Source organism: Notothenia coriiceps, unplaced genomic scaffold (assembly GCF_000735185.1).
Source record: "Notothenia coriiceps isolate Sejong01 unplaced genomic scaffold, NC01 NC01_scaffold00031614, whole genome shotgun sequence".
NCBI classification, from domain to species: Eukaryota; Metazoa; Chordata; class Actinopteri; order Perciformes; family Nototheniidae; genus Notothenia; species Notothenia coriiceps.
This window is the reverse complement of record NW_011364315.1, coordinates 2,368-28,946: the sequence shown is the minus strand read 5'-3', so window position 1 is coordinate 28,946 and position 26,579 is coordinate 2,368. Positions and strand designations below refer to the sequence as shown.

At 38.8% G+C, this 26,579-nt stretch overlaps 1 protein-coding gene across 2 annotated transcripts; it reads left to right on the top strand.

Annotated features, from left to right (window-relative positions):
• The first annotated feature begins 1,221 nt into the window (after nucleotides 1-1,221).
• tagapb (T cell activation RhoGTPase activating protein b) lies at nucleotides 1,222-23,181 on the top strand. Of its 2 annotated transcripts, XM_010788163.1 has the most exons (14): nucleotides 3,890-3,916; nucleotides 6,005-6,090; nucleotides 11,704-11,877; nucleotides 14,271-14,435; nucleotides 16,433-16,474; nucleotides 17,113-17,191; nucleotides 17,296-17,346; nucleotides 17,744-17,807; nucleotides 18,037-18,188; nucleotides 18,726-18,887; nucleotides 19,778-19,887; nucleotides 20,182-20,368; nucleotides 20,599-20,680; nucleotides 21,359-23,181. In XM_010788163.1, the coding sequence occupies exons 1-14, from the start codon at nucleotides 3,905-3,907 to the stop codon at nucleotides 22,456-22,458; spliced, it is 2,466 nt and encodes an 821-aa protein (XP_010786465.1). In that variant the 5' UTR covers nucleotides 3,890-3,904; the 3' UTR covers nucleotides 22,459-23,181. The 2 variants fall into 2 exon arrangements, with proteins under 2 accessions (XP_010786466.1, XP_010786465.1); XM_010788164.1 differs by lacking the exons at nucleotides 3,890-3,916; nucleotides 6,005-6,090; nucleotides 11,704-11,877 and adding an exon at nucleotides 1,222-1,275.
• The last annotated feature ends 3,398 nt before the right edge of the window (nucleotides 23,182-26,579 follow it).

The following is a 26,579-nucleotide window of genomic DNA, read 5'->3' as shown; positions in this document are numbered from 1 at the left end:
TATACAGCGATTCTGCACTGCGGTCACTCAGCCGTCTCTCGAGTTTGTTTTTTCAAATCAGCAGCTCTTCATTTTTTTCCTGCTATATTCAATGAGTGAGTATTTCATCTGTATTAATAAAGTTGCCACGTGTTTTCAAATTTAAGTTAAGGCACTATCTGTGCAAAACATTACATATATTCTTCATTTGCAGTATTTTATTTTAAAAGTGTTCAGAAAGACTGCATCAATGATATGCTATATATATATATATATAATATCAATAGGCTATTGTTATTAACTTCAACCAAAGTCAATTTGAATAGCGGGCAAAAATGGGTTAATTGCCATGGATGTGTTGTTTGATATAGTTTACGTTCTAAAAAACGATTTTAGGCATAAAAACGTATATAGACTAAACCTTTTTTTAATAATTTATCATTTAGAAAGGTTTTTGTGAGCAATGATTTCAAAAGTAAACTTTTTTTCCTTTTGTATTTAAATTTGAAATGTTTGCACACAACATTATTAATGTGTACATTTTTATCAATTTTTATCAATTATGAATCCATTTATTTTATTGTATTTCCTTGAGGCTGGGGACGATATCCGATAAGTAAGTATATAAGTATAACATGGACAAGTAAATAAAATACGTACTCCACTCATTTCCGGGTTTTAGGACATGTTTCTGTACCACTCTATATCTGCCGAGTTGGATTCATAAAGGGTCCTTCCTTGGGAAATGGTCCTTAATGTTGCTTTGGTTAAACATGAAAGTAGACTTAAAAACTCAACTCTTACGGTACCTTTTTGAGTTTGTGCTGCAAGTTAGTGAAGGGAAGAATATGTGAGACCTTGTTATTCGGGGGCCACTGGCAGTCACGTCATCTCACCCTCGTTAGCCTGGAAATGGGGACTTTGTGGCGGCCCTGGAGCGTAACAGGACAGGGTGTGGGGGCGACGGAGGGGTAAGGTTCTGTGGGGCTCGCATCAGAGTGGCACTGGGATTCTAGGTCAGGCACTATTTCTTGTGCCAGCCGGGCCTCCATTGTTGTGACCCTCATTAGCACGTCAAGAGAAGCTGCTCTGCTGGACACTCTGCAACAGCTCCCCAGGTTTTCATTCACACCAGAGACCTCAAACTGTTTCTCCTCCACTTGCAGACGGATAAACTAACAGCAAAGGAAGTCAGGCGGCTGAAGTGAATAAACCACCATGGATCCTCCAGATGATGGAGTTGTAGCAATGAGGAGAGGAAGCTATGATGATGTTACAGCAGCTTCTCTACATCCTGTGAGTATGGATCCACCATCTAAAGGCAAAGGTGAAATAGTGAAACTCAGCGCCCCTTGAATATGACACAACCATCACTGTATTGTTGTTCATCAGTTTCTGTACGTATGAGGGTTTAGAAAAGGTCAGTGCTGCGCAAAGACAAGAAAAACTGGAGGTCTGAATTGGCAGATGGCAATTAAACTCCTAAATGGAGTTCCTTTTAAGTGATAGTGTCCTTTCAACCCAGGGCCAGAGAGGGTCATTATGGCAGAGTTATGGTCTCTGAGTGCAGGTACAAAACATTACTATGAACATACACATTACTCTCTATATTCTAAGACCAGAAAACCAATCCTTTGTTTATTTATGAAGGAAAAATATGTCAGTGAGTATTCTGCTTTTTTAAAATTAAATGGCCAGTTATTACCAGGAAATTACACCCGCAGTTCGAATCACTTAAATAGGCCCATACAAATAAGAGTCCCTCTTTACCTTAAACTGTATACCTTCTTACTGTATCTTTCCTTTTTTTTGCTGTGTTTCGGGATGTTTCTGAAGTCTTGCCAAACTCAAAGCCAGATTGTAAGGACTAATCCAGGTGCAAGTTGCTCCTAAACTTATGAGTATAATCTTTAAATGTGAATATATGTCAGTCGTTTGTTTACAGGTTGTTTCTGGTGTCTTCAATATTCCATCGGATAAGTTAAGCGTTGAAAATTGACAAGAGATATTTCCAAAGCAATAAACACATTATCAGTACAGTGATTTCCAGAAGATGGCATAGGAAAGTGTCTATGTTGTGCTATCTGCTAACTGAACAGCAGTTTCGTCCCTCCTTTACATCTCATCATCTCTTAGCTCTGGTTGACCTTCAAACTGTAGTAGATGGGAATAATTATCCTGTCAATGAAAAGTGTTCTCTTGGCCCTTGGTTTATCATAAAGAAGGTGGAGGATGGTACAGTTTGTCTACTGTGTTCAACGAGCATCACATTTAAGTACATGATTGCACTCTGGACTGAAAGGTCACTCTGGTCCTCTGTGTCCTGAGGAAGCATAGAAACATGCTGCAGAGGCCCGAGAGAGGTGCTTTGTCCTGTATTCCTGCTTTTGTTCGTTTGGTTTTGCTCTTTTTCCTTTCTGTCTTTAGTTCGGCTTGACCTGAATTCTCAAGTTTGTCAAGCAATTAGAGCAGCCACAACAGGATAGAAAATATGTTACTTATTTGTTTATAGTTGAGAGTTGATGTTTAACAGCTGGGAAAATAAAAAGGTGAATTAAAGGTTAGGTTTGATAAATAAAAAGGTTCGGTTTTAGCCGTTCAATCTGTATTGATCAGACTGAGATATCTCAACAATGATCAGATGGATTGTCACAAATCTTTGTCAACACATTAATTTCCCCTCGTGATAAATTGCATTCACTTTTGCAAACCTCTTTCATGTAGCTTCATTGTCAGGTAAAAACGAAATACAAAAAGCAATACTTTGTTGTCGTATTTATTTAATCTAACTGTATGTGATATTTAAATGTCAGTATTTCATTCATTAATATGATATAATGCAGTTTTTCATAATTATGATACAGTATCTCAACATTGTTCTTTTATATTTGATCAGATCTTTTAATAATATATTCACCTCTGTTTGACGAAATTGGTATACAGCCTTTTCACATATGACAATAAAGGAACAGCGGGAAAAAAGCACTATAACTCCTTACAGCCCCAACAACAACAAACGGTCCATTGAGTGTTATTACTACAGTTTAGTGAGGAGCAGTGACGGTGACAGCAAAAAGGCTTTGAAGTGTGCTTTTATTTACAGATGAGAGGATTTGATATGTTCCTGGAAGGGAGTGAAGCATGAGTTCAGGAGGTTTGATGCGTACGTTAAGTGGTTTTGTGTGCTTTGAAGGTGTCAATGAGGGAAGCTGTAGAAAGAGCACTGCTTCTAGATGGCTTCTGTTCCATACTTCCCATTGTAAAGCGTCCTTGGGTTTCCTGAAAGGCGCTATAGAAATTGAAATTATTATTATTCTAAGAAGTCTTTCTGTTACTTCTTATGGAAACTTTAAAGTCTTGTTTGCTGTTTGTTTCCATTTCCTATTGATTGATATAACTGGACAAAATCAAAAGAAAAATGTAGCAAAATGTTGATGTTTTTTGAGTAAGTGCTTTTACACACTCTTTCAAACCACACGACATTTCAAAAATACCTCTATTTGTAGTCTCACACGTACGCTCAAAAAAAGAAAGAAAACTTGGCCTTAATCAGAGATCTTATTCCTAAAGCCTTTTTTGATTAAAACCTTTCTCTAGGGCTTAATTGAAATCTCTGATATTATCTGAAGTGTGGAGCCCTGGAGGCTGTTGCTAGGTGACATGTGTGCAGCATTCAATCACTCCTGCTTCTCGACATGCGATGAACGGCCTATACCAGGTGGGAATTTATAATCCCATGCTGCTTGGACTCCATATGTTATTGTCATGGGTGGGTGGCTTCAGTGAGATTAAAAAATGTTCGCTGTGATGGAGTCCTCTCAACAGAGTGACCATAAACAGCTGAGAGAGAAGCAATATCAGACGGAAATCATAACAAAGACCTCAGAGCCCGTTTGTTGGAGCAGATCGCCCGGCTGAACAACGGATGTTGCTGCCGGTGAGTGTATGACTTTTATCGACATCCTCCCTCACTAAATGGCTGTCAACCTGAGCGGCGACAAGCTCCAGTTGGTGCTCGTGGATAAAACATAGTGAAAAAATATATAGTAGCATAAACAAATTATAACATCTATAGTCAGTCTTGCAACAGCGGTGATACGTTGCTGACATATCGTTGTCTCAATAAAGAAACAATTAAAAAAGCTTTTCCACAAGAAAATACCGCAACGAGCCCTCACTGACAACGATTCATGTGCAGTTTGACTCCAGATTACCTTTTTCACATTCATCTGGTGAAAGAAGGGACGTTTGTTTGTGCTCAGGTTGAATCGGTTATTACTCGTGGAAAAAGGCATTGTCGCCAAACCTTCTTCCATTCTTATCAGTTTCCAGCGTTGACTTTGTTGGTCACTACAGTCTGAGTCCACGCTTGAATTTGATGCTTTATGTATTTTTCAAGCAGTATTTTTAATTGTGTATGTAATTTGTGGTCCCTTCTATTTTCAATGTCCTCATCTTTGCTGTTAAAACAATAACCAAACAGGCTTTCTGTTGCTTCAGAAAGCCTGTGTTGTTGTTGAGTTCCTATATGTTATGGATGTTTCCAGACAAAAGATTAGAAGGAAAGATCAAACACTGTGAGAAGCCCCTTAATTGACTGTAAACAACAGGTCAATAAACTCTGGTCTACAGAAGACACCTGTTCCTATTCTGTTTCTTACAAATATGAACATTGGTTTATTTTAACATTGACAGCAATCGCTCTGTAATTTAATCACTGTAAAAAAATAAAAATAAAATAGCTTTAACAGATTAAAGGTGACCTATCATGCAAAATGCACTTTTGTACATCTTTTCTACATGAATATGTGTCCCCGGTGTTCCAGGGAACTCACCAAGTGTCAGAAAACACAACCCTCTCTATTTTCCTCCATACCCAAATCTCTTAAAAAGGGGCTGCAACGGATCTGATATAGACTGATCCAGATTTGAACACTTCTCTGACGTCACAGAAGTGGCGCTACGGCTATTGGGCCAACTCCACCAATCAGGAGGAGACAGCCACGGACATTGCCGTTCGAAAGCGCTGGAGACGCTGTAGTACATATGCCAGGCCTGTAGATGGTGCTGTTCTCACAGAATCAGCCCATGCAAAGACAGTGTTAAATTGAGTGAAATGAGGAATGGCTAAAATGCATGATCTGTTTGGTATTTAGAAGAATAAAAAGTATAAATATGCCTTATATAGGTATGGTCCTACACTATATTATTCAAATATAGCATGATAGGTCCACTTTGTCTTTTTTTTGTCTTTAACAATTTTAACCCACACCTTGATATTTTTCTTGAACGTAACCAATTCATTTATGTGAAAGGTAATTACGTTCTCATATTTAAAAAAGTTATTATCTGATTTAATACATTATTCGAAGCTCTGTATTTTCTCTTTGCAGTTTTCTGACTAAACGATTAATCGAGAAAATAATTGCCCAAAAAATCAATAATTACAAATAGTTTTTAGTTGCTGCCCACTGTGCTATCATCGTATCGTTGCTCACTTGAACTGTCCCTTTGTGAAGCGACTGGATTGATGTTTTCATGATGAATATTGAGCGTGCAGCCTGTTCGATAGATAGATAGAAAGTACTTTATTGATCCCAATTTGGGAAATGTTTGCGTTGCAGCAGCATAAAAAAGGCAATGTACATAAGAGAAAGTCTTATGTCTTTGAAACGTTTAAAATTGCAACGTTTTATGATTCTATCCTTCACTTTTACAAGATACTTTCTTTCATTCAGTAAAGATGAGATGTGCAGATTTGTGGGACAACATGGAGAGTATGTTTCACACGTAGCCTTCGGAGACATCTGGTGAGAAGAGGGTGGAAAGATAACGTGTGAAAAGCCTTGCAGCTTGTAATTCACAGCTATTTAGGGTGTAAAAATGCCACTATGGTACTTGTTGTAAGGAGTGTTAGTGTTTGGACATCACATTAATATGATATAAAAGGCCCTATAAACAGATAGAAACAGAGATACATAAAGAAGTATTGTTTCACCATAACAAGTCCTCTGTGTTCTAACAGCACCTCAAGCACTTGGCTCACAGGCGACGCTCGGCTCCACCTCTGGTCTTTGGGAAGGCGCTGGGGGTGCCATGGCCTCCTATCAGGTGTGTACATCGTTATTTCCCATCTGCTGAACAATTACTGAACATACTGTGTATGCCTGTTATTCAAAATGAACAATCCTCACAGCGAGCTTTGAGTCAAATCACAATCTTTAAAAGAAGTGCTCTGCAATTTTCACCTTTTGATTGTGAGGTTTTGACATAAATGGCAAAATCATCTGGGAAAAAAAAGATAACAATCAAGCAGCTGTTCACAAGAATCAGTCATGAGGTATTTGACTGTAAGGCGCTTAAGTCAGCAGCAATTACGATTTAAATATGTTAAAATGTACTGAATTGTTTTGGTATGTCTTCATTAGATACTATATGATCAGATCATTACTAATCTAAATGTAGAAACGTTTGTAGCTTAAGTTCAGTTTTTTTAAGCTTGGATTAATGTGAAGGCCCTTAAAAATGTCAAGTAGTTTTATCTCTGCAGGCATATTAGAAATAGTTATCCAAGACATTTGAAAATCCCACTTTACCTCAAGTGCTCTTAAATATAGCCCCAGGTTCACCCTGCGTTTCACTGCATTATATTTAGGAAATGCCCTTTATTTGACAGTGCATTTAAAAAAACAACGTTTATATAAATAAATGCGATTGCTCCTTTAAATACAGCATTTTTTTCATGCTTTTGTTTTGCTGCAGCAGATGGCAGCACATGGGAATTCAAACTCTATCACCTCTGTTTTTGTCACAGAGGAGTACTTGATACAACATGTATAAGGAAACTGATTTCCCCCTCGCATCACGCTGCCACCACGTGCTGAGCAGAAACACTCCTGGTGTCAACTCCATACCACCCCCAGGCCACAAACACAGATTTCCTTGCGGGGGATTTTCAGAGCAGGGTTTTGAAACGCCATGAGCTCAAACTCTTTAAACCTCAGTCACAACCTCTCTGAGGACCAGGCTGACATTTATCTGTCTTCTACTTTAAATCGTTATCTCCAAACACCTCAATCTCAATCTTCATTTACTTATATAGCACATTTAAAAACAACCAACAAGTGCTTCACAGGGAATAAATAAAATATAAAATAACACAATGGGAGTCAAATAATACAACAATGATTTAAAAAGCACAACAGCTAGAAACATATACAAAAAAACACATACAACTGTACATTTTTTATTTTCAACTAGTGTTAAAAGCCAGTGCAAAGAGGTGCGTTTTTAGATTTAAAAAGTTCAATAGACTGAGCAGTGCGGATTTGTACGTTTAGTCCTCTAACATGAGAAATATTTCAGACCCTGTCATCTGAGGGATATTTAGAAGTGAAAGTATCTGTTAAAAAAAACAACATATATTATGATGTATGGTCTAAAACTGTTATTTTAGCTGTGGGATCCTAAGGTGAAGGAGACTTAAAATCATGACCTTGAAAATAATCCTAATTTTAAAGTGTTTCTTTAGTGTTTGAAAGAAACTTATATCGCCCCTCCTCACCCTTTATTTGGTTTGATCGTCTGCCTTCCTAACCTCATGACACACGTAAAGTCTGTTATGTCTGATTATTTTCCGCGTTGGCTCTCAACTCCTCTTCAATACTAGTTTTTTTTAACTCTTTAACCTTTTAGAGCTGTTAGTGCAATATTCACACAAAGACCACCAGAGCATCCAGTGGGCGAGGCCATCAAAGCAAATTTAAAGAAATGTCAGATACACACTTCCTACTCTCAAATCTTACATACGGCGTCCAAACACACACTCTGGGCATTTCCTTGAGGCGGGGGGACATGGTGGGTGGCAGTTCCACTAAAGGGGGACTGCCACTGACGTAGATGGTATCTCATCGTCGAAGAGTAGATGCTAAAGATAATTTGCTATATGAGTTTTATTCGAAAATTAAAGCATATCATTTAACCAAACAACACATACTACAAACATACGCTACTACAACCGATATTAACAATAATTGGAAGCAGTGCCATTTTAATTAAATTGTTTATCTACACAGAACACCAAGAACCCAAAGTGTAATTTCACACAGTTATACGGGCATATAATATCATCATTCCACAACAATCTTTTAATAAAATATTCATATCAATGATGAAGTGTAGCAAAAACACTTCTTGAAGACTGATTGTTTTCAACATGGTCTAAATGAATCTTATACATTATAGTAATCTCACCGTAAGGCGTATAATATAACGCCATTTTTAAGGACATTTTGTGTGTTATTAAATTAAATTCTCCTTCACAACTCGTCACACACATTTGCAGTTTTAAACACTTGGTTAATCTCGTTAAAGCCGTTTTAAACGCCTTCTCATTGGACGAGGCTCACGCAGCAGTAATTCATGTTATTATAACCCCTTTTTTAAAGTTGATAGGTTTGTTGTTTACACACACTGATAACCACCAGTTCGAGTTTATAGTTCTCCCACTGTTTCTATATGCCAGTATTTTATGTGTCATCTTCAGTGGGCCAGAAGGGTAACAGGGAAAGTACCCCTGCTGAGACAATTTGAATATCTGCCCTGAAAGTAAGTGGGAAGAACGCTGGCCAAAATTGGTTTCATATTCATGTAGGACAAACAACGCTTACTTCTTGAGTATGTATTGCCATGTGTTGATTTGATGCACATTCTTCTACTCTGAGTGTCTTCTCCTTTCAGCTAAACACGCATAACCCAGTCAGAGAAGTAATACCAGTGTGTTCTTCTTTGATAGGAACATATAAGATTATTTACATGATATTGATCTGTGAGGGGAAGTGATGCCTCTACGTATGGATTTGACCTTTTCCTTCAAAGAAAACATAACACGACGCTCTCAACGGTTACGGGGGAAGGATCACTAGCTATGATTAGTACGTGAACATATCTATTTTTAAAACAAATGAAAAAACAGGGTTTATTTTCAGACAACTAAACTCAACAGCAGTCATCAGTCAGTGTCCGATCCAATAGCCTTTTAAAATGAGAAATGTATTATCTTGAGATCAATCCCTTGAGATTGTCCTAATTTTTGTCAAAGCGGCCACTAACACAAACTCAATGGAAACCCTGAATAGCTAGATAAAAAGTAGCCCAAAAAGCTTCATGGACCAAATTATGATTAATCTATAAATAAAGGAACAGTGATACATCTGTTTAAAATGTGGGAAAAATACTTTTTGACTCTTAAACGCAAGAGTTTAGGATTAGCCTAAAAGGGATGTGTCCTTTTCAGATAATTGTATAATTGATTTAAATGTTAATATGTTTAAGAAGCTGCAAATGAGAAAAACAAATCGTTCACAAGACTAGAAAATGTCTAGTTGTGTTCCGCACATTTTTAGTTCTATCTTGTTCCATTATAATCAGTGATGAACCTGGATGGTCCAGATTGAATTAGAAAAAGGTTGGAAAGCATTGATCGGAATAAGGTCATATAGGTCTAAGGACAAAACTAATTGATTGATGAGCAATAGGAGAGAATGAAAGAAAATCAATGTTCTGCTATAAGTAATACAATGTGTGTACACATTCACTCAAATTACATGATTATAGCAATAAAATGCTAGACAAATATCAAGTGAGTAAAAGAGAAAGAGGATCTGTTTCAGGGCCTTTGGGAGTGTTTTGTTGTAAGGTATCACATGCGGTAGAAAAGATGATTGTTAAATTGATAGAATTACCCCTACACCAGGTTGTTTATATTAAGAATGTATCCATCCAGCCCAGCTGCCTCCATGCTGAGCTCCTCATAGCTTTATTGTGAAGAAACGTAAGGTGGCCACGTTTTGTTTATTTGCTCAGGACGATGTCTTCCTGCCTCTCGCTGGAGAAAACGAATCATGTTCTGAATGGAAAAAGGGGTTATATGTTGGAGCCTTTCATTCCATTTAAAGCATTACAAGCCGCGGAGGCCAAAGGGAATGTCTGAGTTATGAAAGAAAAGTACATTTCTTTCCTCTTTTGTAAAATACATTTAAGAGCAAAGTGTCGATACTGTCCAGTTTATAGAAGCTCGAAGGCAGTTTGATGAATACCAATTCAGTTCTTATTCTGTTTTCATAAGGCTCTCAGATTAAATGTATGCAATGTGTTAAATACGTATGAAACGTTGCAAAGACATTTCAGGATATAGTTCATATTCATTTTTACATGGAAGAAATGTCTGGTGTTGTTAACTTGTAAGCACATACGTCATATACACCTATCATTCATGGTTTTCAGTCGCCTCTTTGTGTTTCCAATCCTTAGACAAGCAAAAGATACATTTCATCATAGATTTCTCACCCTGGTGCAAATAGGCATGGTCAATATTAAGGTAAAGCCAAAAGATGGTTGTTAATGATAGCTAAGCTTAGCAGAAAGCAGGGATTTAGAGTGAAGAGTAGGGAATACCAAACAACGGGCAGTCAGCATGTCGAAGTCTCCTTAGGAAAAACACTTGACCCCAAATTGCTCCTGTAGGCATGTCTATGGTAATGAAGTGTTACGTACTGAAATGTACCTCAACATCACCACGGTGTTGCATTCAGGTGCTCTTCATGGCAGTCTTGTAAAGAGAGAGGGGCTCAGTTGATTAAAACTCAATGGATAAAAGAAAGGCTTGATGTCGCAAAATCCTACACACTTAAATGGCACGGTATACTTGTGACTCTTACAACCTCAGATCCAGTGCCTGGATACGGTTCCAGGCACCTGCTGTGCGGAATGAGCCTGGACAAATTAGTATTTTGTATTATGGTCCTTGGTCTTGGAATGACCTTCAATCAAGCCTCAAACTGAGGGCACTTTTCCCTATAGCCTGTTTTAAATTGAAGTGGTCTGAGGTCCTTACCACCAGCTGATCTTGCAATAATAAGTAGTGTACCTTTCTTACTGTTCCAAATGTGTGTTCTCTGTATTTTATATGTCCGTGTTATGTGTAAGAATGTGTAACGTTGCTGCCTTCTTGGTCAGCATTGTAAATGAGATTGTATCTCAATGCTTTTATCTGGTTTAATACAAAAAAAATACTTACATTACAAACTAATTCTTTTATCCGACGGTTGTGTCTTTTTTTAAGGGTTAATTATTTCAGCCTTCTTCCTCGTAGTCCACCATTAGACAATCTGAAAAGTTGTAGTGGTTATTGGGACAGTGGAGAATTTAAAGTAAGCTCACATACTCAAGAATATCTAGTATATATCTGGTTAATTCAAATTCGACATAGTATTAGGTCAAAACACTAATTGCACGTAATATTTCAAATGGTTTCATGGCTCCTGTTTCATATTGACAAGAGTGCAATCTACCTTAACATCTAACTCTAGACATGAAAGCAGTGTTCCTTAAAATCTCTTAATTTACACTGTGTTTAAAACGTTGGTTCTTAAAATCCCTCTACTGTCAACAAAGCAGTGTTGCAATTTGTGTTAAGGCACTGGTTTTGTATCATTGCTTTCCTTTAAACGCCATTAACTGTTACACCAACATGTCAACGTTGTTTGAACAATAACTCCAAGGTTGGTTAATAAAGTGCGTCTGACACAGGATCACGGCTCAGAGAGGTTGAAAATATTGCAAACCCGTTAAAACAGCATGACATCCAATAACATAATTGCTTAAATTACCCTGGACTGGCTGTTGGTCGTCTCTTCCGCTCAACAAATGTCCTTTTCCTCTCAGGGAGGAGGCTTCTTGCTGCGTTGTCTCGGTGGAGCAGAGTCCATTTGTGCTCGGCCTCAGCAGTGAGAACGGAGAGCTGCTAATGGACGAGTGTGTTCAGGTCATCGAGGGCCCAAAGACCCACGAGAGACACCTGTTCCTCTTCAGTGATGTCATTGTCTTCGCCAAACTCAAGTGAGAAACGGAGATATTAACATACATATATTGTGGTCATCAGTCAAAACTTGAAGAAATCTAAAAATCTCCACATGGAAACCTCTGAAGCAACTACCAGAAAGGAGAAGAGAAATACAGCTGAGGTGATGTTTGAAATGCTTTTTGCTTACAAAACGTCACACAGTTGTACAGTTGGAATGGGAGAGTGAAAGAGGAAGTAAAACCAAAACGTGTATTTTTAAGCCGCACACTTGGACTGTTGGGGAATCTCCAAACAAACAAAAAGTGTTTTCGTTTAGTCATTCTGACTTTATTTAAATAACAGAAGAAAACAAGGTGATTCCCTCTGTGTGTTTTTGACATTGAAACAAACAAAACAGGGCGTACTTTAAGTTCTAAATGCTGCTTTATCAGTCTCACAAGTTACAATATTTAACATCTTAAATAAACCTTAGAAATAAGCCATATTACAACACATACCTAAATTCAATTTTAATCACTTCTTCGTAATTACTATTTTTGACATTTACAATGAAAGCACTGGATGAAAACAGCATTGTCTTCCATATCTCTACCCAACTTACTAAAACAGAACACTTATTAGTAAGAGGCTTTAAATGGCTGCTAATCTTAGTCAGATCTGAGATGTTTGTCGAAGTGGAAGTTTTATAGATCTTGAGTGGGAGGACAGTTGCTCTCATCTGTGTACCACAACCTGCCCACTGTTCCAGTAGCAGAGTTAGTACTACAGTATGATGAGAAAACAGAGTGTATACACTATATACCTCATTCATTCTCGAAATAATCCTATGGCAGTTCATTGAAAGTACTTCAACATGTTTTCACATCAAGATCACTTGAAAGACTAATGTATGTTCAGGCTCTGGAGGGAGCTTTTTACAGCCACTTTTTATATATATGTTCCCAAGGATGAATGATCAACCAGGCTTCCAGAGGCCACAAAAAAAAACTTGATATTAATTTTAAGTAAACTATACAAGAAATCAGAGTCTATACTGAAGATGGTGACATCTAGAGGGAAAGTTTATCTCTGTTAAACAAAGAAGAAAGTAAAGAAAACTGTCTTACTGCTCATTTTAGGGCATCTCTTTAGACCATGTTCCACAACGTGTAAATGTAAATACTCAAATTGTTTCCCAGTTCAGGAACTACTAGATAACAGTCCTCAAACTCATCCTTTAACTCTGCAGTACAGATCATTTTAGAGCAGGTTGGTAGGTGTATTTTTTAACCAGCCCTAGTCTGTAGCTTGGATAATTACATCCTTAGTATGGCCCTGTAGCCTACTTACTAAAAACAACTAAAATACAATGTTTTGCCTAAAATATAGTCATACTTATTGGTTTCATTTTCAATTATGCTGATGGTAATTCTTAATCAATTCATTTAACCACCACAATGGATTTGGCAGTGTTCCAGGATTCGAGTGTTGGGAAATGTAACCAAGCTTTCTGCTTAGTACATAAACAACGCACAGTGGTTCACAGTCTGGGCCCTCAACTCATATTTACCAAAGGACCCTCCGAGTGTTTTGATCTGTCCATTTGTGTTCCTCGCAGCCTTTCCATATTTCCTCAGTGGCACGGGACATGTCTCTCTCTATTTATATACTGTAAAGCCTCTGAATGTTTCACCTCACCTCCTTTGTCTTCAACCCTCTCTGACTGTTCTGCTGCAGCCTCAGTGTGTTGCAGTGGGTGGAGACCTGATTGCTGTTGCTGTGATGAATAAGTGCCCTCTGACCTTTTTGTGAAAGGTGTTTTTGATCCACTTCTGGAATTCATGCCTCTTCATGCTCACATCACAGTACAAAAAACGAGTATATAATATATATATAAAGTTAATTCTTCCTAAATGCAGGCCAACCATTATATTAGCAAAGAGCGTAAGGTAAAGCTTCCCGCTTTTCAAAAGATACTAAGGATCTTTCATTTAGAAATGTGACAAGCATGCTAGCTTGTAGAGACCTTGCTGCACTAAAGAAAACGTCTCCCAAAAGCAACACAAGAGCAATTATAAAACATTGATCCAATCCATATGTGTAGCAAGTTCCTCGCATTTCTTTTTATGTACAGAAATCCATTTTCCATTAGGATTTAAGAGGGAATTGTTGAGTCTGTATGCTCCGGGGTTATGTGAAGGTTTGAAGGCTTTCACATGACAAATGTCACCTTGTTATTTGTATACCTCCAACTTTTGTAAATAGTTGTTGTCATGTTGAAGAAACCTAATCTCTTTTGATCACTCAGTGTAAACCAACCTATAGAAGGACAATTCATAACTGAGAAAGATTAATGGAACTCAACCCTGAAACAATCTGGAAACTGAAAGGCTGTGAGAACAAAAAGAAATGACAGAAATCGCCTTTTTATCTGCTTCTACTTGAACAGGTCGGCTGCCAGCTACCGTCTGAAGCACAGAGTGGGTCTGGAGGACGTCTGGATTTACGGTTTCGAAGATGAACTGGAGGAAGAGGAAGGACAAATGGGGGATATTGATCTCAGAGTGACCCTCGTCCTCGCCTGGCACCTCACGTTTTGTGTAGTGTGTTTTTGGTGAGCAGCAGAACACTTGCATTCAAACAGCAGCGTATTAAGATTCATTCCGTGCATGAATGTGTGTCTGTGAGCCTCTTCACTTTGTTTTCATGCTTCCTCTTGCACTCTAATCCTGCTTTGAACTGGATCCTTGACCCCAACATATAAATTAACCTCTGATAAGGAGAAGGATTTACTTTAAAGCTCTGTGTGACATTTGAAAAATGGGCTTCTAAGTGGGGCTGCAAATAGAATCACAATTTTATTTTTTGAAGAATTGATGGGTTTAATCATTTTCTTCCCTACAAAACGCAGCAAGACTTAAACATGAGGAAATGACATGTTTTCAGTTTCTCATGTACACCACCCCTGGTTGTTTTAAGAGTGACTGCTGTGTACTGTAAAATACAAGCATGTGATCACACTTGTGATCAGATGTCACTTCCTCACTCTATATGTTAATGTGCGTCTGACAAAGCTAAGACAAAAGGGACTAACTGTAACAATATCACAATATACAACTACAAAAGAGATTACTCTGGATTTGTGTTAAAGGTCTCCTATAATACTGTTTTTCATCAATATATTACAGGTCTCAGATATATACAAACATGTCTCTGAAGTGTTTGGCTCCAAACACCAAACAGATCCTTGCAGCATTACCCATAATCCCCTCTGTTTCAGCCCTGTTTCCAAAGTGCTGATTCTCTGTCTGTTACTTTAGATGAAAATAAGGAGCCCCTCCCCACGCCCCTCTGAGAGATATTTGGTTAAAAAGAACACAATGGTGCTCTATGAGGAGATTCAGGAGATAAGGTGGTGGGGGGGGGGTTACCTTGGTTTCTGATTGGCTAATGGTTACACAAGCCAAAACATCGCTATGACATCACAAAGTGGCCGAAATCTTATCAGCTCATTTTCAGACAGGTTTTTATATAAATGGACAAAAAGTGAGCAAATCTTTTTCCCTGAAACTTCCAGAATCTCTTAACGCACAGGGGACATATTTTGATGTAGAAAACATGTGAACAAGTGGATTTTGCATAATAGGTGACCTTTAAGCTAACTGGCTGCTGATAGTAGCTTTAGATCAGATATTGGCCTTTAGGTCAACTGTGTTCCAAATGTGTTAGAAAAGCACATACACACTGCCCTTCTTTTTTCAAAGTTATTAGAAATCTGTAATGTAATAGTCACTTGTAGTAAATGTCATATGATCTGTGGCCTTCATAAAAACAGGGAAGTAACAAAGAGAAAGTCGTAGCAGAAAGAATCACAAGACAAGAGGTTACACAATTGACAGGGGATCAACACCCCATGACTTTATCTAGAAATACTGGCCTTTACAATAACTATGAAGGGCAGGAGAAAAGCTCTCTGTCTGCTGTCTAGACCGTGTAATCAAACAAAATGATTTTTTATATACAACTCATCAAAGTCACCTAATAGCACAACTGGAGAGTCATTTCTCTAATTAACTCCCACATTTCTCACAAAGCAGAAAATGCTTTTGTTTTTGACTCAATGCGTTTTCCTAGAAGTTGATTATTCCCCAGGTGGGATTTCAAATGTTGCCAGTTATACTCTGTCTGTGATGGTTTGTGTCTGGTGATGATTCAGTGTGTGAAAGTTTTGGAGGTGGCCATAGACGAGAAACATTGTGCACACTTGTTGACATTTGATACTGCGATATGGCTGGCATTCGTGCTGCCACGGTGAAAAAAACTCTTATCACATGGTGAAGCTCTTCAGGGGCAGGCACACGTTTCTTTTTCGTCACCATGTTTCCACCAGTGGACGCTGAGCCGCAGCAAACTCTGCGAGGAGGAAGTGGAAGAAACTTGTTGGGGGGCCGCCGTGACGCAGCTTCCTGTTCCCATGACTGTGTTACAGTTTCCAGAGTTGTTAAAAGAGACCGTGGGTGCACACGTTGTCTCAGTCGTCCCACTGCATCAGGTCTGTTTGATTCTCTCTGTGGATTAGTAACTCAAACCATGCTGTTATTTCGCCCACAGTTCGTCTGAGGTCAAAGAACGCTGGTTAGATACTCTTCACAGGTAAGAAACAACTTTATTTTCCTTTTTTATAAATGGAAATGTTATCATAATATCCTTACATTATCATCATAGCGAGATTAACAGTACTCAAGCTGCATTGTTAAACCATTTTGATCAATGTTGACCACACAGTGTTGCTTCAGGGAGTACACAATCATCAGCTAGAGTCAATTAATATCACTAAAAGTCTGTTTAAATCGTATTTAGAAACATAGTTCTTTCAAATATACATTTTTGTGAACATGATGTCGGTAACAGCTGTATGGCATGTTCGGATAATTAAGAACGGTGTTCATTCTGTCACTAATAATAAATAAATATGACTAAATAAGTACATTCATTGTGATATTGATCTGTTGTAAAGTTGATAGGCAAGGCAAGGCAAGTTTATTTATATAGCACCTTTCAACACAAGGCAATTCAAAGTGCTTTAGAAAAAATGAAAGACATTAAGAAAATGGCATTTAAAATCAGTCATTGAAAATACATGATGGACAAAAGTGTCAAATACCAGACTTTTTGTGCGGTTGTGTTTGATCTAAAATGCAGAGCCAACAACGTGTGAATACTCAGGCAGAGTTTGCAAAAGAGTTGAAGGACAAATAATGAATGTATAATATGTTTATTCCTCACTCCAGGAAAATTAAAGACGCAAAGGCTGGTTGTGCTTCTTCCCCTCCAGACGTCCTCATGAAGGTTTTGAGTGGCAGCATCACGGTTAGTCTCTCACTGTGCCTGTCCAATAGGAACCACAACATATTTATACTCAGAAAGAGCTTTTACTAAATAATATCCCTCCCCATCTCTCATGTTTCTTTCAGACTAAAACTCTAACAGGAGGTAGCATGGAAAATGTCGACTTTCCACTTGATGTAAGTAAAAACCTCATTTCACTGGCTTCTTGATATAAAAGGTACTCAAGCGAAAAAGCTGTTTGTGAAAAACACCTGCGTCTTCCCCTCATGCTGAAAGGAGGACATATGTGCAAGATGCCTCTAAACGTGTATTTACTGTAGCTGCAAAAACACAGTTGCACCACAATTTCAAAAAAGGTTTTATATTTGAAGATGATGATGATATGATGATGATGATAATAATGATGCATCTGATTGACTTATTTCAACTCATTCACATTTCAGTAGTCATGAATGGTGAGTGTGTGTGTGGTGCGTTAAAAACACACACACCCCGTCCCTTCCGTCTTCTTGCCTTGCTCATTGTTCCTGTTTCACACTTCACCACATGACCTTTTCTTTATTTTGTTGCCAGGGCGATGCAAAGATCTCCGCAGTGTCAAAGCAGTTGGTTAACCAGGAGGACAAGCCTCCCATTGGTGAGTTTGAAAGAGGCAGTTTTGAAGGAGGGTGGGGCTGGTTAATTGTGAAGACGTTTGACCACAGAGACAGAAAAGGGGAAATCTACTGATAGGAGTGAAGAAATGAAGTTTTTTTGTAACACATTGGCACTATGGCCTATAATATTGCAGATCTTGTGTTGTTGAACTCATTTTAAATCAGGAGGAAGTATATCATATTTAATAAAGACTTTTGTGCTCCCCTCAGAAACCAAGTGGAAGCTGGCGCGGCGGCTCAGACTCGGCTCCAGTTTCATCAACAAAGCGAGACGATCAGAAACCGAGAGAAAGAATCAGCTCTTTGGACGGCCCCTCTGCAAAATATGCCCTGATGAATGCTCACTTCCTAAACCAGTCACAGTAAGTTAACCTCAAATGTCAGATCTCATCACTTCCTCTTGCCAGTCAAGTTTTCTATCAGGCGGAAAGAAAAGAGCTTGATGGCTTAGTCCCAAAACTATTGCTTTGTGCAGCTTTTCCTATTATTATAAGGAATATGATCACTGAATGCTCACTATAAGCCACTGCAGTCAACACAGTCAAAGTGTCATTAGGTTTACACCTCAATTTGCCTAAGATGGTGTGGCCAACATGTGTGTGAATGTGTGGCACCGTGTATAGCACACTCTTCCTCTATAAATGTGTGTGTGTGTGTGTGCTGACTGGTATATGTAACAGCACTTTGAGTTGTTGCTGGAGAAGCAAGATTATAATGCGGTCCTTTTACCAATTACCTAAAACATGCACCTTGTTAGGTTACCTTTGAGCTTTTTGGAATCCGTTAATAAGGGCAGCCAACCACGCGAGTGCTTGTTCTGCACGTTAATTAGTGTCATCAAAAAATGCCATGCTTTGTTACCTTGTTCTCACCTCTTTCTGTCCCCTTCCTTTCACCAGGAGCTGCTGGTGTGGCTGGGGAAGAGAGGGCCGTCCACAGAGGGAGTGTTTCGGAAAACGTGCAACAACAAGAAGATGGTGGACATCAGGGAGCAGCTCAACAGCGGCATGGAGGTGGACATGGAGAGCCAGCCGGTCGTCCTGCTCGTCGGGCTTCTCAAAGTACGTTCCCGCTCTGATCCCATTTTATATTATACCACTATGAGTGTCTACGGGTATTGACCATAACCGTCATATTCAATATTAACATCATGTTAGTAATATCGTGTGAGTAGTGTAGCGCCTCTTAAATGATTTCCCTTTTGTTTTTATGGCAGATGTTCGTTGCATTTTTACTATTAGCTAGTGTCATTTTTAGTTTTTGTTGTTATACGGTTTTTTACAGTCATGATTAAATACTCTCTCTAATAATTTGCCGAAACTAAATGCAAAACAAACAAAGTTAAAGATAAATTCTTTTCTATAGATGTCATTATTGTGAGTTATTTGGGCTGCAATAGTAGTTGAAATTATGACTTCGCTACCACTATACAATTCACTGTGAATCTTACTCCTATATATTTATATACCTATTACCAATAAAGGCCTGGCTACACATTTAGCATTCATCTAACTACTATTTCACCTGTTGCTTCTGTATTGGACCATTACCACCATGACCACAATTACTCAAATATATCAATGATACTATTACTACTACCACAGTGGGGGGAGAAGATACAAATGAAAATACCAAAGGCTTTATACAACCAAAGGCATAGTGGAGTAAAATGTTGATTAAAAGCATAGATGGAAATATTCAGGTAAAATAACTCAAAATGTCACATATTGTAAGTACAGCACTTGGTTATTCTCCACTTACTACTCCTACGATATTTATCATCATTTAATTAACATCATACACAACATGTATTTCAGTCAGAACAATATGCGATACCTTTTATGTTTTTCTTCCTACTCACCCAATCCTACAGATTGAATTTTAGAAGCATCAGATATTTTGTATTGATGAGCACTGTGTCTTACCACCGTCCCTCTCTTGATCCTTGCAGAGCTTTCTGAAGGAGCTTCCTGGCAGCCTGCTAGTGTCTGAACTGTATGACAAGTGGATGGCGGCTCTGGACATTGAAGACAGCCAGCAGAAAGCTCTGGAAACAAAAAAGTAAGAGATGAATGTTAGTGAGACAGACACTGCCCTTTAACTGCAGATGTGGCCCCTCAGTGTGTAATTATACATTACATTTATACATGAAAGGGTTTTTTGAGTGGAATTTTGCAGAACATTCCCAATGTCCACCATATATAGACAGACACAAACCACTTCTCCTTTTTAAGTCTGTCTAGATTTAAAAAAGGAAGAAACCTTTTTTTTTTTTTTTAAAAGAGCGCCAAGCTAATGTTGTCTTCCTGTTCTCTTTTTTCCTCTTCCTTCCCCCTTTCTGCTACCCGCCCACAGGGTGGTAGATGAGATCCCGGGGCCCAACAAACTCCTCCTGCAGTATCTGCTCTGCGTCCTCCATCACATCCTGGAGAACGCTGACTCCAACAAGATGGACGCCCACAACCTGGCGGTGTGTATCGGCCCGACGCTGCTGCAGCTGGATGGCACCCCGCTGGAAGAGCAGAAGGAAAAAACCGAAAAGGTAATGAGAACTGTTATGACTGTACTTTCTCCTTTTGGTGCTTTGAAGCTTCGTGGTTTCTTGGTGCAGAAAACCTCAAAAGGTTTCATAAGATAAGATGACTCTTGCACAGAGTTTTGTAAGCTGTTTGTTTAGTTAACCGCTTATGTTACCTAAACAAACTGTTTGTTTTCATCTGATCTCTATTTTGTAACTTTGCTAATTGTTGCTTATGTTCTTATTTGTTGCAGGTCACAAAGCTAACCAAGTACCTGATTGAGCATTGTGAGATCGTTGGGGAGAATATCCCAAATCTGCTGGATACTGATGAAGGTACATTACACCTCAATCAATGCTTTGTTTATTACTCTTAGGGACTGTACCTTTTTGTTATTTTTGAAAAAAAACAAGGTTACTTATGCCCTCACCCCTAATTCTCAATTTAACTCAGATTTGAACATTAATATATTTAGGAAATAATAATTTGTACAAGCTGCACTAGGAGGGAAATTACAAAAACTCGGCCATAACAAATGGTGCATTGCACTTTGATTTAAATTCAATAAAATAGCTGTGGCTGTTGACAAAAAATGTGCACTCTTCAAACCTTCAAGGTTCATCAAAGCTTAGACATTGCTCCACCACAGTAGCAACACAAACACAATTTACTGAGGTAAGATTGTTGCCCTCTATGAAGCAGGACACACACAAAAGGCTGAACTATTCACCATTCAATCCCTCTATTCAATGGATCATGCAAAAAATGGATTAAGAAAATATATAAATGTTGGAATTTAGAACATTTAATAATTGTTCTGGCTCTCTCAAAAATGTTAAATCAGCCTCGCTTTATAAATAGCTAAAAAAAAAATAACCCTCCATATTTTTACTGACCCCACCTTCACCCTAAACATTTCCGTACAGTCCATAACTCAAGTGAAATTGAATTGCATACACACTCAGTAACACATTTTGAGATCCTAACCATGTCCTCCTGCTCTTGCTCTGCAGACTCGCTGTGCTCCCAGCACCATGACTCAGCGTACGACAGCACTGACCTGGATGGAGATGCAGAGAGCGGGTCGTCCTCCTCCAGGGAGGGTCGTCCCATCTCCACCACCTCCTCCTGGCCCGCTGACGCCGACTTCAACTCCAAACCACCAGTCAACCGCCGCTGCTCCGAGCCCATCATCCTGCTCTCAGCCGACCTGCAGAGCCGCTGCAGCTACTCCAGGAGCCACGACGACTGCTCGCTGGAGAGGACGCACTTTGAGGAGCAACCACTCAGAAAGCAGATCTCAGACGACTCCTTCCTGCTCAGAGAACGAGGTGGAGCAAAACAGGTGTTGTCCTTTCCAAAGCTGAGCAGCAGCTCCAACATGGATCACCTGCCCTACATGGCAGCCAACTGCTCCTGCTCCTCTCTGGAGAGCGCCGCCTCTAATCAGTCAGAAGGCTCTGTTTTCACCAGCTCTCCCGTGGGGTCGCCACCCTGCACCCGGAGAGAAAACAAAACCATTGAGCAGGACATTCCAAAGCCGATTCCAGATGAGAAAAAACGTTCACAGTCCATGAGAGTTGCCAGTAAAGTCCTCATGAGGACCAGGAGCTTAGGAGCCTTCAACAGGAGCAGCTTGAAGAAGGACTCTCAGAAGGAAAACTCCTTTCCCTGTGAAACTCTGCAGGAGGACTCTCAGAGTGAAGCAGATCCACCGGCTGAGCCCAAACCTCGCCCTCTGTCCGCCTTTGAAGTGTTCAAGCAGGTGGACAGCAAGATCCCCTTCAGACCCCCGTCGTACGTGCAGGCGGTGCAGAACGCCGGTCCTCCTTCACGGTACGGATCGATGACTGTACACGACGCCATCGAGCAGGGGAGAAGGTCCCGGCCTTCCTCTGTAAATTATGACTTCCCAGGCACCAGCTCAGTCTGTCAGTACAGAGACTCTTTCCCTCAGGAGGCGCAGTACAACGCTAACGTCCAGCAGCGGCGGCCTTTCCGTCAGAGAGCGATGTCGGAGTCCGTGTCCGCAGGTCGCCAAGAGGCCGTGTCCCGGAGATGCAGCCAGCCTGTGTTTGATGAAATTTTTTTCGCCAAGGAGTCTTATGTTTGAATGACTTTACACAGATTGGAATTTTAGATATATACAAACATTTGTCAGTGGGCATAGCCGAAGATCTGGTTTTCAAACTTCACTCCAGCAACCCTGCAAACTTATTGTATTTGTAACTCATTCAGAGAAAAGCATTTGTGATCTTTGCTGATTTAGAGAACATAATATTGTGAGTACTTTGCTTCATAATAGCAGCTACTCCCCTTTTCACTGTTCTCGGGTTGTTGAGACAGAGGAAATGTGATTTAAGGCTCTGCCCACTGAGCAGAATTGCTTGTATATGTCCAGATATTCCAATCTTTATTTTATCACTGTTTCACTTTAAAGGAATGTCATATGTGCCGCCTCTGTGGTTGCACTTTCTCAGTAGTACTATTAAGAGTACACCACTTAAAAGAGATGTATTATACGTATGATAGGCAGTCTATCACGATGAAGCTATGAAAACACAGTTGACTGTGGATCAAATATGCTATGAGTTTTCATTTTCTGTTTTAGTTGTGATTTGTACAGTATTGCTAATAATATGTTTGCTTTTTGTAAATCCTCTTCTAATGCATTGTATTTTTCTTCCACTACACTAAAGCACTTTTTCTTGTGATAGACTATGCTTTGTATATGCTAAATTGTAAATAAAATAGAAGATAGATGTAATCTTTGTCAAGCGGTTTTCCAGATGGTTTGAGCTCTAATGGATAACGCAATAAAAGAAAATAACAAATGAAAAAATGTCCTTCTCTGTTTCTGTGAGACTTTATAAAAGCTTCATGCTATAGGCCCACCTGAATCGCAGCAGCCTTTTATGATACAATGAACCACAGAGACTCATTCGTCTCAGTTTGTTTGCCTGATGTGTTTCATAAAAGAAGCAAACATGCCTCATTGAGAGAACAGCATGTTCAGGCACATGCACTAACACAGAAGGAAACCAGACGAGGTCACATGGGCGGATTTGGTTTTTCTCTGAATTGCAGTTCTTGTCTCTTGACTGATCTGATGCTACCTCTCCTTCCTTTCTTAGGTTGTCTAACACTCTGTTTCCTTCCTCGACTAGCTGATACAATTCATACCTAAGTTTAAACAGTGAGTTACACAAGTCAGAGCAACTTCCTGAAATCCACATTAATATGTGAAGCATACAAGTTATTACACCTGAATCAAATGGGAATTTCTGTTATTCTACATTAGGTTTTTTGATTTGTGTGGGGATTAAAAAACAGGAAGATCTTGTAACATAATGCAGACCAACAACACTACAAGCCTAACCAAATCAGCCAAAGACCTTTAAAAGTACTTTTACTGCTTGTTCAATTTAGTTTTCTTTGACATATTTATTTGATCATGTCTCATTGATGTTGTCACATAAAAGAAACATGTAATAAGTGATATTGTGAATCACTTCAGCGCTTGAACTAACAGCAAGGCAGCAGAATTTGTCTGCTCTGATTCCACTTCTGGTTGAAGACGGCTCATCTTAAGCTGCAAGTTGATCTTATTTAAAAAAAAAACTAAAAGCCAAAGTGAGGGAACTTGAGTCTTCAGGTATCTGTTGAAATACATTTGCCAAAATACAGTGGTTGTGTTGAAGGTAACTTCATAGCTTAACTAAAAACAGACGCAACACAAGTTTAATTAGCAGCTATATGAATGATGAGGCTACAAACAAACTGACTTGTAATAAACACTTCAGAGTTTATGATAAACAATCAATCCCATGCATCGGTCAAACAATTGCGAAATAACTTCCATATACTGCATTGCTTTAAGTACCTATAAGCCTTTCAATAAGAGTTAATTTCAATCAATTTATAACAACCTGCTCTTTCACAATAAACCTAATGTGCCCCTCTCATCAGTGAACATTGTTAATGCTTAGCTCAATGTGATTGCTCGTTGTATATGAAAGGCGGAGCGGCACAAAGCATCGCATTTGTAACAGAAGTAATGATGAAAATAGGTCATACAAAAGGAAATATTTGCTGTATTTTTACCATTACCATTCTAAAGAATATGTTCATTTCCGCAATAGAGATGATAGATAATAATATGTTTGCTTTTTTACAGCTCTGTGCTTTTTTATATTTATATATATGATTTACGTTTCGGCATCTGAGAGGAGAATGTTGTAATTTACTCTTGAATCTGAGGGTATTACTTTCAGCCTGCATACAGCCCTGAAAACCATCACACATGGGAATAAACCTGCAGCAGTCAACGTGCTCTCAATGCACCACTCACCACACATCGCACAATCATAGACTTTAATTAATTAATTGAACCCATTTTTCACACAAGTATTATTTTGAATCGTAAAGCATTGGACTGCATTACATTGTCGCTGCATATGTTCAGCCCATTCACATTGTGCATTTAAAAATATCACTTAGCGTTCAGTTATTGCCTCTCGTCTAACCTCACTGCTCCAAACTGCTCCCACTAACACCTGTTGACCTCCTGTCCTGTCCTCACTGTGCGGTATACTCACTAATAGATGCTTCCTCCACTTGGATGCCAATTATCTTTAATAAACACCCAGATTCCCGGGGACTTGAGTCATCACCTACTGTTTCAAAAGAGTGGACCAAGTAGGAGCACACACTGAGGAAGTGCTTGTTCTATAGTTATTTATGTTTCTGGATTTAAAAGGTTTAATCCATTCTGGAAAAACGTTCTCTTTGTTTGCATCAAAGAATGATGTTGTGAATACATTACTGCACTGAGTAGAAATGAGCGTGTGTCCTGGTTGCGTAATCTCATGGTTTACAGTCAACACTAATGAGAAGAGCCCAACAGTCTATACCCTTTAATTACGCTTCATGATTTGTGACAGCCCAACATAAACAATATAACATGCAGGGGAAAGCAAATCCCAGTCCTTTACAACTCACTCGTTTGAACAGACGTTCATTATTTATAATATAATGAACATAATTATTATAAAAACATGATGTAGGTCCAAAGTAGTCTTCTCCTCCAGCAGCTGGCTGTGTTGTGAATACAGTATCGTTTTTGTGGAAATGTTAAGTACCGCCCCTTTGTTTTGTTATTTACATACAGTTTTCTCAATTGTTTCTTAATATATAACTCAAATTCTAAGAAGTCATAAGAAGTACTTATCAGCATGTTTGATTGTTTTGTTGTGAATAAAGTTTGAATGATTCTTTGTGATCTACTATCTAGTGTTATGTAACTAATCATACTTGCAAGAACTGGGGCACGATCATGAAATCTCTGATATGGAAAGCAAATGTGCCGTTCAGTCGTCACTCTGACCGCAGAGCTCTCACCTTTGTACTCACAAATACAGAATAGGGTTGTATTGCGGTGCCCTATTTTGTTCTGAAACTTTCAGACATTTTGTACAGCTGAAAATGCTGTGGTTAGGAACTTGTTGAGCAGAGTTTCTGCTTTCCTCTCCCAAATGCCTATGTGATGCCCACATTACAGTGTCATGAGCATAACAAGTCTGTTTTCAAGGGCACAGTTTAAACATTTAAATACTTTGTCTGTGATATTAGCAGAAAATATACAGGACATTGGTTTTAACCCTTCTATCAAGTTAATAAATAGGTGTAGTATAGCATTTACTTTGTTTGTCACATTGACTTCTGTACAGGAAATGGGCCTTACGTCACTGACTCATACTAAGAACTGAAAAGTGTTGAAACATAACAAGAAAAGCCACTAAGGTTGCCTGAACGCAAATACAAAAATAGTGCATCTGTTGACCCTCTAATTTGGTTTTAGTTGGGAAAAGGTTGCTTGTATGATATTGATTTAGTCTTTTACATTGGAAGTTCATTCTAACAAAAGACAAAAGGTCCATGTTGCTTTTGATTGTACCTAACTATTCCAAAGTCAGTAGCCTATGCTTTTCAATAATTAAGTAAATAGAGCTCAATACATAACAATGTAATACACATCTATACTTCCACAACAGTGCAAACTCCTGCAATATTCTAAAAAAACGTTGTGTTTATTTTATTTTATTGTTTTTGTATTTTAATATTGAATTAAATCAATATAAAAAGGGTTTAAAACCATGACAAACTTTTTTACCGCCTAATTATAAAGGAAGTGATGTAAGGGCCATTCTACTAGACTTCCTGGAGACGGTTGCT

Coding starts and splice junctions, on each gene's coding strand:
- tagapb (XM_010788163.1), top strand. Junction 17,347..17,743: donor ATGTCGACTTTCCACTTGAT/GTAAGTAAAAAC, acceptor TTTTGTTGCCAG/GGCGATGCAAAGATCTCCGC. Junction 20,681..21,358: donor TCTGCTGGATACTGATGAAG/GTACATTACACC, acceptor CTTGCTCTGCAG/ACTCGCTGTGCTCCCAGCAC.